General features: G+C 38.6%; 1 protein-coding gene and 1 long non-coding RNA gene across 2 annotated transcripts; one reads left to right on the top strand and one right to left on the bottom strand.

Annotated features, from left to right (window-relative positions):
* The first annotated feature begins 337 nt into the window (after window positions 1-337).
* Window positions 338-13,608, top strand: fam117aa (family with sequence similarity 117 member Aa). Its single transcript, XM_082184113.1, has 8 exons — window positions 338-845; window positions 4,478-4,626; window positions 8,033-8,128; window positions 8,642-8,761; window positions 10,033-10,149; window positions 10,229-10,355; window positions 10,658-10,808; window positions 12,497-13,608. The coding sequence occupies exons 1-8, from the start codon at window positions 722-724 to the stop codon at window positions 12,762-12,764; spliced, it is 1,152 nt and encodes a 383-aa protein (XP_082040239.1). The 5' UTR covers window positions 338-721; the 3' UTR covers window positions 12,765-13,608.
* On the bottom strand, window positions 1,621-3,617 carry LOC309509692. The gene is made up of 2 exons (XR_014210003.1): window positions 3,139-3,617; window positions 1,621-3,060 (listed from the first exon to the last, which is right to left on the bottom strand). It is a non-coding gene; the product is annotated as an uncharacterized lncRNA (long non-coding RNA).
* Window positions 13,609-13,641: the final 33 nt, after the last annotated feature.

Genomic DNA, 13,641 nt, shown 5'->3' with positions numbered 1-13,641 from the left:
GTTATGTTTAGCGATAGGATTATGGTAGGATTGGGGTGTGGTTTAACCGTCTAGCTCCACCCACTACCCCCAGCGAGGGGAGCTTGACGTCAAGCTCCACCCATTGGCTCTGCAGTGAGCAGCCTCTCCTCTCACTGCTGGAGGTAGAACTCTGAAAAATATGAATCTTAATGAAGTGGGCGGGGAGAATCGACTTTGAGACCCACCCCTAATAGATCGATGCTGCCAACGACCAATAAGGTGTGAGTAGTATTTTTCAGCAGCCAATCAGAGTGTAAACATGTGTTTAGACGCTGTGCAGCGCTCTGAACCCGACACGAGCGTGTAGGTTGGCTGTTGTCAGATTTTGCACTGAAGAAGAATTGGCAGCAGCCCATACAATGTAGTTCTGCTCCTCAACTATAAGTTTATTAGGCCAAGTGGAATAAACCGTTTAGGACGGTGCATAAAAGTTTATGTGTTTTTTCACACTGAAAAATAACGGCTTTTGTTGAAGTAACGTTAATTAGTTTAGAAAAACTTCACTATCATCACAAAAGAAAGTAACGTTAGCTGACTAGCTAGCGAGTGTGCTAAATTAAAATATTTCCATAAAAACAAAAAATTTTGACGGCTAAGTTGGACGAAAACCTTTGCTGGAGTATCAGCTTTAGGTAAACGCTGGGGTTTGCGAGATTCGTGAACTTTTGAAAGACTTTAAAGCACTAAAGCGCCTGTGGGAATGTCGTGTCGGAGTGGAGTGGCCCGGGTGGGTAATCAAGGACTGCAGCCCCTCCGAGCCACGGTCCCGTTTCAGCTGCAGAACCGGACAGCACCGAACCGCTGCTGCAAAGACACCAAAACAGGTAAAAAAAAAAAAAAAACACTCAAAGGCGCTTTATAAATCTACCCTGTTTATTTAGTAATACTCCCAACTGTCCTATCCACTCTAACTCTGCTCCTTTGGTAGGTAGCCTATAATAATAAAAAATAACGATAACAATAATAATGTGAATGGATAATCTGCAGAGGTCTTGTGGTTTAGTTGCTCTTTCTTGGCTTCAGTGCAACAATGTTCAAGAAGTTTCTCAGTGCACTGAACGACCCCCCACCTTATTCCCTACATGTTTTGTGGCCAAGATGGTCACAAAGCATGGCATGGGCTTGAATAAACAAAGCAGGTCTGTCTTGGATGTTATTGTTTGCCTGCAATATTTTATAAACTCTGATCACTGTTTTGGACATGTTCAGCGCATAAACCGTGTGTGTCCGGTCTGTTTTTCTTCACCTTAAATATCTGCAGTCAGCATCAGGAAAAACAAATTACAACTGTCACATTCCTGTGATCTGCTGTTACACACCTGGATGTCAAATTTGGAAACGATTCTTGCATTGTTTTGTGTTGCTCAAGCATTTGACTTAATGCAGTTTAACTGTAGCTTTAGTATCATATATCAGTGTCTTCAAACTTTTTCAGGCCCTCTTGGTGGATAGAGAGACGGAGCAAGGACTCCCTGTTACATTTTGTGTAAAATTGAGTGTTGCATGTTAAACCTGGCCTATAATAACATGCGTGTTTTACAATATAGCCTCCAGCCACCTTTAATTTACAGAGGTGTATACTTGTACATTGTTTTTAAAAAATTTAAAATAGAGTTTAGATTTTAATGTGATAAATAGCCATTTAACCTTAGGATTGGTTGAAGTTAACTTGTTTTTTTTTTATCACCAAAATTAGTTTTAGTTAAGTAGTTTAGAAACAATTGTTAGACCAGTGTTGAAGATATGGGTCTTATATGATTGACATAACTGCTATATTGAACAAAAGGTCTATGTTTTTAGTAAACTTTGGTCTTAGTGCGACATTTTCCGTAGGTGTCAGGCTGTCTCAGGTATTTTACATCAACTAGGTGAGAATACTTTGAAAGTCTTGTCTTTAGTTTTAGGACAATGTGTGAATCACAAAGGGTCTTTGATTCTGAGTGCAACCAGATCTTCACAATGCACAAGCATTGTGGAGAGCAGTAGGTCTTCCACAAAACAATCTACAGACAGAGATAGAATGACCAAAATAACGTTTGTTTTATTGTTACCAAGGCGGTAAACAACAAATCCCCCTGGTCCCTTAGCATTTGTGCTCTTGTTTATTGAGTCATGTGCGCTAGCCCACACAGTACGAGGCAAAAAGCTCCACTGATTTCCACAGAACTGGAACACCAGTCATTCAAGAAGTTCTACACACTCCCTCCTCATAGCTTGCGTGTTCATTAAATGTTTAGCTTTTTTTTTTAGCTACCGATATGAGTATAAGTTCCTTTGTGCAAAATCCAGGTGTTTTTCCCAAAAAATCAGTGCTGAATATGTGGGGGGAATAAAGTCAGATTGTTTTCTTCTTGGTCTGTTCATGTGTAATCTGTTTATTAAAGTAAATATGTTATTAAGCTTCTTTAACCATCATTGAATTTAGCACAATATCATGGCATGCCAGAGGTTGTGTTCATAGTGTTATGATGTTCGGCGTAAATTTAGTCCATATGCCAGTATGTGTATTTTTGTATCCTGCCCACTGTGCTTGAAGGGTATGATTTTAAACTATGCAGCTCATTGGCCGTGTTCATCCGTGTGCAGCCTCATTGAGAAACCACAAACGCAAGAAACAAGACAAGAACATGTCCAAGTCATGTTTAAACCCAAATCCCCCCCAAATATTTATACATTACGGTATAATTTTTCTGGACTGCCTTTAATTTGTTGATTTTAAAATTGTATGCATTAAATCCAGGTGGATTATGGTAATTATAATTATTTTTTGTAATGAAAACAAGTCACTATATATATATATATATATATATATATATATATATATATATGAATATATGAATATTATTATTATTATTTATATGTATGTATGTGTGTGTGACACTTTACAATAAGGTTTCATGACTTAATCTTAGTGAACTAAGAATGAACAATACTTCAAAGATTAAAAAGTACTGTAACAAATGTATTGCTCATTGTTAGTTCATGTTAGTTAATATATTAACTAATGTTCACAAATGAGACCTTATTGTCAAGTGTTACCTACACACACACACACACACACACACACACACACACACACACACACACACACACACACACACACACACACACACACACACACACACACACACACACACACACACACACACACACACACACACACGTGTGTATATGTATCAAACATGTGTATATATAGGTATGACATTACTATTTATTGCATTACGGTAATAAAGAAACAAGTGGAAATGTGCTTAATATGCAAAAAGTCTTAATTTGCCAAAAAAAGAGGTTTCGTTTTATTTATGCAAATGTATATTCTCGTGATATTCACTTATACTTATATTCTTGCTCAATATTAGACTAACCATACATATATCTCAAACCTTACAATGTCACAATCATCTGCACATAGTCACCCAACCTGCTTTATTCCACACCCTCAAACTGACAAAATACACTCGGTACAAGACAAGTATGCCTTGTTTAACACCCATGAGTAAACTTCCACCATCAAAAGTCTCCCGAAGCCACTGCAAAGACCCCAGGGGCTGGGAGAGGTGAATGGATTAAGGAAGGACCTGACAAGGTCGGAGATCAGGTGTACCATTATTAGTTTCTATGACATGATCAATGCACAGAAGAAAACGATCCCGTGTACATGTGAAAATGATCCTCTGGAGTATTTTGGGCCGGAGCCTAATAACAACCTTGTCTACAGTGTGATGATGAAGCAAGCACCAGGATGTTCAGCATCCGTTACAACAACAGCGTCTATTTATAATGAGTCTTTCATGCTGGGAATGTGTCTCAGTGTGATTTACAAGTGCCTCAAATGCCAACTCATGGGGAAAATGTGAAAGGATTATTATTAAACGCAAACAAGCATCATCAGAAACACTTTTAATGTCAGAGCTGTGGCACAGCTGCTAGCTGATCTCATTCTCCTCCTTTCTGGCTATCTGTGGAAATTCAGGCTTTTTTTAGTGATTCAGTTTTCCGGTTAAAATGTTATACCTTTTGTCAGTCCAATCAACTGATTTTGAAATGAGTAGACCATCTCATTCATACTGTTTTTGTGACATTTTCAGACTTTTTGCTTTCATGCAAATTAAGCGCATTTCTGACCTGATTTTCATTACCTTATTGCAAAAATAGTACTGAAATGCAAATAAGATATTTGGAGTTTTTATACATTTAAAATACAATTATTCTGTTTTGTTGAAATGCTTTACCTTTTGTCAGTGCAATTAAATTAATCAAAAAGGAGTTTACTTCTAGCTTATTGTTAACACTACAAATGGAGAGTCAGTCTCAGCAAGCTGCATTGTGGGAGACAATATTTCATGCAATGTGCTTTAAAAAAAAAAAATATTGTTGAATTCTGTTTATTTAAAAAAAGAAACGCATCTCACTGTTTTCATTCTCTCATTCTGTGTCCCCTGTCCTGTCTGTGTAGCCGAGTGCAAGACGAAGGGACGTCCGCCGAAGCCAACCTTGCGACGCACATTGTCTCTGGACACTTTGGTGGGACCGTACCTACAGGGCAGTTGGCCTAGGGAACCAGAGTGTCTGCCCGTTACCTGTGTCAATGACAAGGCCACACAGGTGAGAACCTCTGGTTTGGGAGGACTATTCCTTTAACCCAGTCAGTGATATTAATAGCAAACAAAGGAGGTCCTGTCTGACCATGTGCAGTGAAGTCTTTACTACTCAGTGGGGAGTAAAACAAACCGTTGGTTAGATCTGCGCTATGTGATAAAACAACTACATAATTCTGTATGTGTAACACTTTTGTTGTTTGCAAATTATATTTCTTAAATGGCCGTGGCATGGCCTGTTTGTATAAGAAAGTTGAAGTCACACGGTTGCTAGTGAATGATCTTGGCTTTGGGGAGAAAGAGTTTGGCTGGTAATGGAAGGAGTTTAGGAAAACCCAACTGGGAACGGCAGCCATATTGTTTTTTTCCAAATGGTTTCCATATGGGTTCCTGGAGCACTGCTCCAACATGCCTGCTGGGGTCGGCCATATTCAGTCAGACACAAAAGCTGAAAGTCTCTCTGCTGGGGCTGTTCATTTTGATTTTATTTGGTTATGGTTTGATTCTAATTCGATTCAATTTCAGTTGTTTAGATTTTGATTCATATGGACATACTCTAATGATCAAAAGTTTGGGGTCAGTAACATTTTTTTAAAGAAATGAATACTTTTATTCGTGTCAATAACAACTTTTATTATGTTACTTTAAGAGCTGTTTATTTTAACTTCCCATTCATCATTGAATCTTGAAAGCAGCACAACTAAATAAAAAATGTTTCTTGAGCATCAAATCAGGATATTAGAATGATTTCTGAAGGATTGTGTGACAGTAATGATGCTGAAATTCCATCACAGGAATAGATTACATTTTAAAATATATTTATATAGAAAACAGTTATTTTAAATTGAAATAATATTTCACAATATTACTGTTTTTACAGGTTACTGTTTTGTTCAAATAAATGCAGCCTTGGTGAGCATATGAGACCTCTTTTAATGTTAGTGTATTTTAATATCTATTTTTCTTACATATGAAAGAAATTATATATTTGTAAATTCTGCAAATTATACAGTGAAATAGGGCTGCATGATAATGGTTAAACTGATCATACGGATTATTTTTCTCAGTTTATATGCATAATCGTTATTTGTTTTTACATTTCATCAGAATTATTGCTCTTTCATGTAAGCACAAATCAAGAGATTCATATGCATGGTTTATTTGACCTCTTCTAATTTCCTGATTTATTATATTTAGTCAAATTATATAAATCAAATAAAATTCACACAATCTCTACATTATAAAACAAGAAGCTACTAAAAAAATGTATATTACTTCAAATACAGTTCCTCACTGAGAATGTTTGATCGCAGATTTAGTCGCAGCAAAGCGTCCTTGTGAACAAACACAAACTGGCTGTTTGACACTTTCGTTTGAGCAGAATATTGCAACAGAGATCAAACACCAACATACAGTATATGTTTGGTGGTGTTTCCAGATCATCAACGTGTTTTCTCAATGGAGAGAGAGCACGTACACATGGTTGCCAGTTTGGGAAGATTAAGTAAAACAATGGGCAGAAAATTGATCTATTTAAGAGAAAAGCTCAGATTGGGTTATTTAAACTCTTGACACCTGGCAACCCCAAGCATGAAAGCTTGTGGAGGCTTGTTACCAATGCAAGATAAAAACACTTTCAGGATGAACAACCAGTGTGCAAATATCTTGACGATTATGATTAATTAATCGTGAGAAGCATTAATCGCGATCACGATTAAAATACGATTTATCATGCAGCCCTACAGTGAAGACTCATCATTAGGACAGATAACTCATCTTTTTGGACTGTTTCAAATAAAAAAACGGTCTCATAGGAGTCATTTGTTTTTGAAACTGCATAGCAACACCCTGGCAACCATCCTACAAAGATTTAGAAATGTACTTGTTTTTCTAAGACTAGAGCTATTTCTAACACTTTGCATCAGACCACCTCATTGCTTTGCTGATTTTTGAGAACAGTGTCTGTTTGGATGGTCGTCGCTTCCTTCATAGATGCTGCATCCAGTCTGGCTGTGTCTCTCAGCAGGTGATCTGCTATGCTTGCACTGATAACCGGTCACCCAAAAAAAGGTTTTGTTTAACATGACCTTCATAGTGACCGTCCCCCTCAACCCCTGCCACACACACACAATGCACAAGCAGATGCACACCCCATGCACACCCTACTTTTATATATTCACTTTATGTTTAATTAACGAACAAATGCAGCTCACTTTTTAGTGGACTTGCAACAGTTAACAATTGTACAGTCTTAAGACACTCAACTCTGCCCAACCCCCGATCCGAACGCCCACTTGAGTGCAGACGGGGACTTCTGAAACTTTAGCCAGCATCTAGCGTGCTGTGCATACAGACCCTTGAACTTAATGTCCGTTTATAGGCGTAATCCCACGGCAGCTTGGTGTGGGCGGGCAGACAAGCGGGTGTCCAGGCAGAAAGGAATCAGGGCTGAATTTAAATTTAAATCGACTCGTATCCCTGCCCCCGCTCAGCCATGTGAAACCTCCAGCCACTGAGCGGACGTGCTTAGTTCTGATCTCGGACCCTGGGGGCTGGAGGTGATGACATGTTTTAATATGTATGGGTTACTCCAACTGCGTGTTGTTACATTCGCATCCCAACCGCACAATATATTCGTGACCTCTGACAGACACAGGAAGAGAGGGACCTGACATGGGAGGAGGACACTTTTTTGGTTTACGTTAGGCTCTGAGATGGAGCTAAGTGATTGGGTCACTTGGAGAAAAATCGTTCAGTGTTCGGCGATATAGTGTGCTAGTGTGCACTTGGCTGGCTCTTACTTCATCAGGATATCATGACGGTATGCACGTGTCTGTCTGTATGAGTGCACTTGAGTACAAACACGTTTGTTTTTTTCTTCCACATCTATGAAATGTGGTGCAGCAGAGTCAGTGGTTTCTATCATGCACGTCTCCGCACAGCTGTGTGTTGGGCGTATGTGTATGTTCCAGGTGTGTCACACATTCTGTCCCGTATTCAAATACACTTAGTGAGGCGCGGAAGCAGCTTTCAGTTCCATTTGTGACAAACAGAAAAACATGTCAACACTTGGCGAATGGTGCGCCTCCACTCTCAGGAACGGATGCTTTCGCTCGAACTGGTGCATGAAAGAACAGAATCGCTTTGCATTGTGTTTGTCTCTGTTAAAAGAGGATGTGTTATTATAAGCTGTCTTGTGTTCAGTGGAAAGGTCTGGAATACTTTATGCAAAGTCTCAGGGTGTTTAGGATAGTGGGTATTCAGTGAAGGGAGGTTCAGTTTTGATTATCCTGAATGAGCTGAAGCTTTTTTTGATGTCTCGCTGAGAAACCATTGTGGGCGTGATTATTTGAAAATCAGTAACTTTAAAATTAAAACACTTTGAAAGTCAAATGAGTGCTTTCTTTTCTTAGACTCCCAGTTCCTGGATAGAGGAGACACGGGGGCGGAGAGGGGGCGGTGGTCACAAGCGCTCGGCATCATGGGGTAGCGCTGAACACCTTCGAGAGGTAAGTACTTGATGATGGGTGGAAAATGTTGTTTGGTATTTGAGACAAAAAGAAAGAAGAACTGTCCATTGGCCTGCATGCAAATTTCATTGTTTTATTTTTTCTTATTGGAGCCAGTATAATTGTTGAAATCCATTAATTCCAAGGATTGGTAGCTGGGATATACTGTTAAATTTGCCCTTCCAGTCTCTATAAAATTATTTGAATAAAACCTTATACAGTAAAAAAAATTAAACAAAAGGAAAATAATTAAAAGAGATGAAGTACCATTTATCCAAAGACTGTCATTATGATATGATTAAATAATATACAAACCGTTTAAAATGAACTAGTGAAAAAGTTAAATACACACTTGGTAAGTAAGATTTTTGTGAAATGTTTTTGGTAAAAAGTCTCTTATCCTCACCAAGGCTGCATTTATTTATTTTCAGCAGTAGTCATAGCAGTTAGCTTTCACCTCTCTTCTGCACGTTATACGTTTACATCTGATACATCATGTTTCTCTCCTCACAGGTTGCTAAACTTCGACAGTCCTTACAAAAACGCTCCAGACATGCACCTCCTGCCATGGACTGTGACCACACTCACCAACACATACACAACAGCCAAACACACACACCTGGAAGTACACAGGTAAACATGAATGTACACATAAACCTGAACATTTCACAATGTACAGTACTGTGCAAAAGTCTTAGGCATGATAATACCCCCCCCCGCCATAAAAAATGGTTTTAAGTCAGTTATCTTTTGCTGTAGTGTGTCAGTAGGAAATATCAGTTTACATTTCCAAACATTCTTTTTGCCATTAATTGTAATAATCCAGTGAGATTTCTGTATGCACAAGGAGTCTGACAACAGCCAGGATGATCTGATCTCACCATCATCGAGTCCGTCTGTGATTACATGAAGGAACAGAAAAAACGGAGACAAACTAAATCCAGAAGAACTGTGGGAACGTCTCCAAAATGCTTGAAGAAACCTTCTGGCAAAGCTACAGTACTGTGAAAAGTACTGGCACTTGTGTTAAAATGCTGTAAAGTGAGAATGCTTTCAAAAATAAAATCATAAATTGAATTTATTTATGATTTAACTTATATTAACTAATTCAAATCAATATATGGTGTAACAACCCTTTGCGTTTAAAACGGCTTTTGTCCAGGTACACTTGCGCATAGTTTTTCAGGTAGCTTTGCAGGAAGGTTTCTTCAAGCATCTTGGAGACGTTCCCGCAGTTCTTCTGGATTTAGTCTGTCTCATTTTTTTCTGTTTATCTGATATATTAACATGCCTAAGACTTTTGCACAGTACTGTATCTAGTACAGCTCGTTCACAATAGTGACATCAATGAAAGAGTTAAGGGCATTTATAAAGGTTGTGCTTGTTTATGAGCTGTGATTATGAGCTAAGCCTCTCAAATGGGCCCACATCTCACTAGCAACAGAGATTTAAAAACAGAGCAGCTTTACTTAGATGGTGTCAGTGAGCTACAGCCATTGATATGGTGAAAACACACACACACACACACACACACACACACACACACACACACACACACACACACACACACACACACACAGCTGGTTATGTTATGTAGCAGTGGCTCTCTTTGTACAGTAGAATATTTAAATAGAGGTGAGAATATGCACAAATCTGTTTGCATTACACGTACATGCAGGTTAATCTCATGTGTTCAAGTTACGCTTAACCACAAAACCAAAAGAGATTAAAAAAATGAACAAATGAATCGCACAATTAATTTTGGGTTGAAATAAAACCAGACATTTTTCTTTCACATCAGAACCCCAACACATATTAAAATTTGTAGAGTTTCTGTAAACTTTGTCACTTGTAGACATTTTGGTTCATTGGTCTCTCTGATTGTCGTGTGTGTGTGTGCGCAGACGATGCCTCTCATTCCACTGAGCCGATTGGCCCCCAGACTGAGACGCAGTGTGGAAGGACTGAACCTGGAGCTGGAAGGAGTCTTTGTGTCTGAAACAGCAAAGGAACAGCACAAAGTCAGTGTGTGTTTGTATGTACTTGTATTTCTGACCTACAATTTTATCTCAAAATCATCTGTAACCACTGTGTTTTTAGATCCTCGACGTACCAGATGGTCACAGAGCCCCCGTCCCGGCTCAGAGGTACAGCAGCGCTTCACAGAGTGACCCTTCTCCCGCCCAGCTGTCCCCATCACACTCTCCCTGCACCATCACAGATGCGGGTCAGTCACTCTTAATGGTTGATTCAACAAGCGACGTGTCCAGTAGTAATATAGTACATGTTATATCCAATATAAATAGGTCTGTTTTTGCCATTTTAATGTTCCATTTGAAATTGAAAAGACAGCAAGGATCTATGCGTTCATAGACTAACAATAAAAAAAAAAGCACAAACTAAACTTGCTCTTAGTGATGCCATTCATATTTTATCAACACATGACAGTAAGTCTGTGTAAAATTGTTAATTGTGTAATATGTGTTTGGCTGATGATTCTGTTTCTCTGTCTATGTGTGTTGTATTTAGATATGGTTGTGTGCGGGCCGCTCTGTCCGCCTTCCTCTCCTCCATGCATGTCTGAGCCGCCATCCTCATCTCCTCGTCCCAACAAGACATACGTGTTCCAGAGAGAACCTCCAGAGGGCTGCGAGAGAGTACGTGTGTCTGAAGAGGCCATGTAAGTTCAGCACAAACACAAACTACTGTATGTGTTCAAAAACATGAACTAGGCATGTCAATTGAACACATTAATATAGTGTTATTAATAGGGTTAGTGATAATCAATATTCCTGTCTGCCACAATCATTTAAATGACATTATCTTGATTTAGGGGCTCTTCTCAGCAAAAGTGTATAATCTGGGTTAGGGGTTGAACGACTTCAGAATTTTTTTTAAGTCAACATTTATGTGATGATAGTCGAGTCGACGTTGAATAGTTGGTGATGACGTCATTGATGAACAAATAAACCTGAACCACGAGCTGAGACTCGAACGCGGGTTGCCTTGTGCACAGCTATGGCATATGACACAGCGCTCCTACATAACAGCTTATTTTTGTCAGTTCTTTTGTCTTTGGGTCATTATATTTCTCACAGATTTCTGCTCATTCTAAATCAGGTATAGATAAAGTAACACAGTAACATAATTTTTTTTGAAATGCATTAGTGTGAGAGGGAGCGATTGCGTGTGAATTGCACGTGGCAGCGACTACTCGACTGGTCTTTTCAACCCCTAATCTGGGTAGAATATTAAATTAACATTTATTTAATCAGGGTCCTCGCGGGTGCTTAAAGTCTTAAATTCAGTTGTTTCAAATTTAATGCCATAAGAAGTCATAAATACCTTAAACTGTAAAAGAAAAGTAATCATTTACTTTTAAGGTCTTAAATTTGGTGACAGAAAACATGAATCGCGATATGGCTTACTGTGTTAATCTTTTAAATGCGGCACTGTCGTGCGTTCTACTGGCTTGTGCTTTCAGAGCAATTCACAATCAGTGAATATCGCTCATTTATGACAAGCGATTGCTTGTTGATCTACTGTTGATGAATTTACATTGTTTACCTTCTGGTTTTATATCATACCTGCAAATTCGTCACATTTATGAAGCAGCTGCATATACAGGGGTTACCGCTATATTTCTGCTGTTCCATAAGCTCCACCTACTGTCAGAGAGTGAAATTGCAATGTTATTCAGCCTGTGGATCGAAAAGAAGCTAATGTGCTGATTCCAAAAATCAAAACAATTACGATAAGAGTTATATTTTAATCATTTAAAATATAATGATTTAGAATTTGACTTATAATTTTAAAAAATAGTTTAAAGGCTGAAATGTGAGGTCTACCATTTTATAAAACTTTTTTGTTTTCATCAAAACCTGTATTATTACCTGTAACTGTAGTTGTTTAAATCATGTTATGGTTTTGATGTTACTATAGATCTAGCTCTACCCAGTTCATACGGTATTAAGTTTATTTGTGCATAGTTTAAAAAAAAGGTCTTAAAGGGATACTCCACTTTTTTTTACAACTCCCCCAGAGTTAAACAGTTGAGTTTTACCGTTTTAGAATCCATTCAGCCGAACTCCGGGTCTGACGGTACCACTTTTAGCATAGCTTAGACCCGGAGTTCGGCTGAATGGATTCTAAAACGGTAAAACTCAACTGTTTAACTCTGGGGGAGTTGTAAAATGAGCATATTTCCGAAAAAAGTGGAGTATCCCTTTAAAAAGCCTTAAATTGGATTTTAAAAACCCTGAAGACACTGTTAATCAATCTGCATATCATGCAGTTAATTTCATTAAACCAATCATTTGATCAATTGATCCTAATATTAACCATTTTCAAAACGTCAATTCTTTTCAGCCTGGCCTGTCATGGAAATGCCCCTCTTCAGCCTTCCTGCCCTGACCCCAACAAGGTGAATTTCACGCCTCACGGTGGCTCCGCCTTCTGCCCTGTCAGTCTCCTCAAGCCCCTCCTCCCTTCAATGGACCTGTTATTCCGTGGCCTGTCTGTTTCACCCGTCACTGGCTGTTCGGCTCAAAGTGCTGCCCCCTGCCAGACACCGGGACATGGTGTAGGTGGTTATTTGAGCGGCGCCCTCCCAGACCCTACCGCCACCTCTCTATGAATGGGGGACATACATGGCAAAAAGAAAGAAAAATAAAAGAATGCTGTGCCTTTGTTCCTATCATCAGAGACTTGGACATTAAAGCGTCTCAAAGAGAAGTAGCTTTTCTAGAAACAGCTCATGCCATCCACCCGGTAAATGATTTGTTTTGATCGGCACAGAGATTAAAAAAAATCATGATGGAAGAATGAAATGGACAACTTTTTGTCCACTATAGTGGACTCTCTCCAATGTGATTTGCCAGCGACCTTTTGACCTGAGGACACTCCATTTGGCACTTGTGATCATTTTGTTTCACGTTATAGCAATTACCTATTGGTATGTTTCCTCTAATTTCTATAAAACTATATTGATGACTATTCATCATATGTATAAGAATATATTTTCAGCTCTGTCAAAACAGAAAATGGTCATTTTGAACATTCATTATAATATTTTGTCTATCGGACAGACTATCAAACATATGTGTTTCAAGCCTGACCCACTCCATGATGATTTTACAGAGCTGTGGATGAGTTTCTTAATTCAGCATTTACAGATAACATGAAAGAGACACTAAGAGAGTCTCTCATCAGCTGTTTATTGTAGTGGCATTTTATCTTGACAACTGATGTTTCAGGTGTTTTTGAAGGCTGGGTTTGTTTTAAATATGCTCTAGCGTGTCTATTTAGTAGTTAAGAATGAATGCATTTAGACATCATCAAGATGAGCTCTGAACTGTAGGCGTTCAATGAATGTCGTCAAATGTTCAGAGAGAGTAAAAGGGTGAATCTTACAAAGCTTCTCAAGAAAATGTCCCAGTCATATGTTACTACCTCCAATCAAAATAAATTATTTGTATTAATTTTGTTGCATTGTCATATTTTTTAAGGAAAAT

This window comes from Leuciscus leuciscus, assembly GCF_965113295.1.
Source record: "Leuciscus leuciscus genome assembly, chromosome: 1".
Taxonomy (NCBI): Eukaryota; Metazoa; Chordata; class Actinopteri; order Cypriniformes; family Leuciscidae; genus Leuciscus; species Leuciscus leuciscus.
The sequence above is the reverse complement of the archived record's forward strand: the minus strand, read 5'-3'. Positions and strand labels throughout refer to the sequence as shown.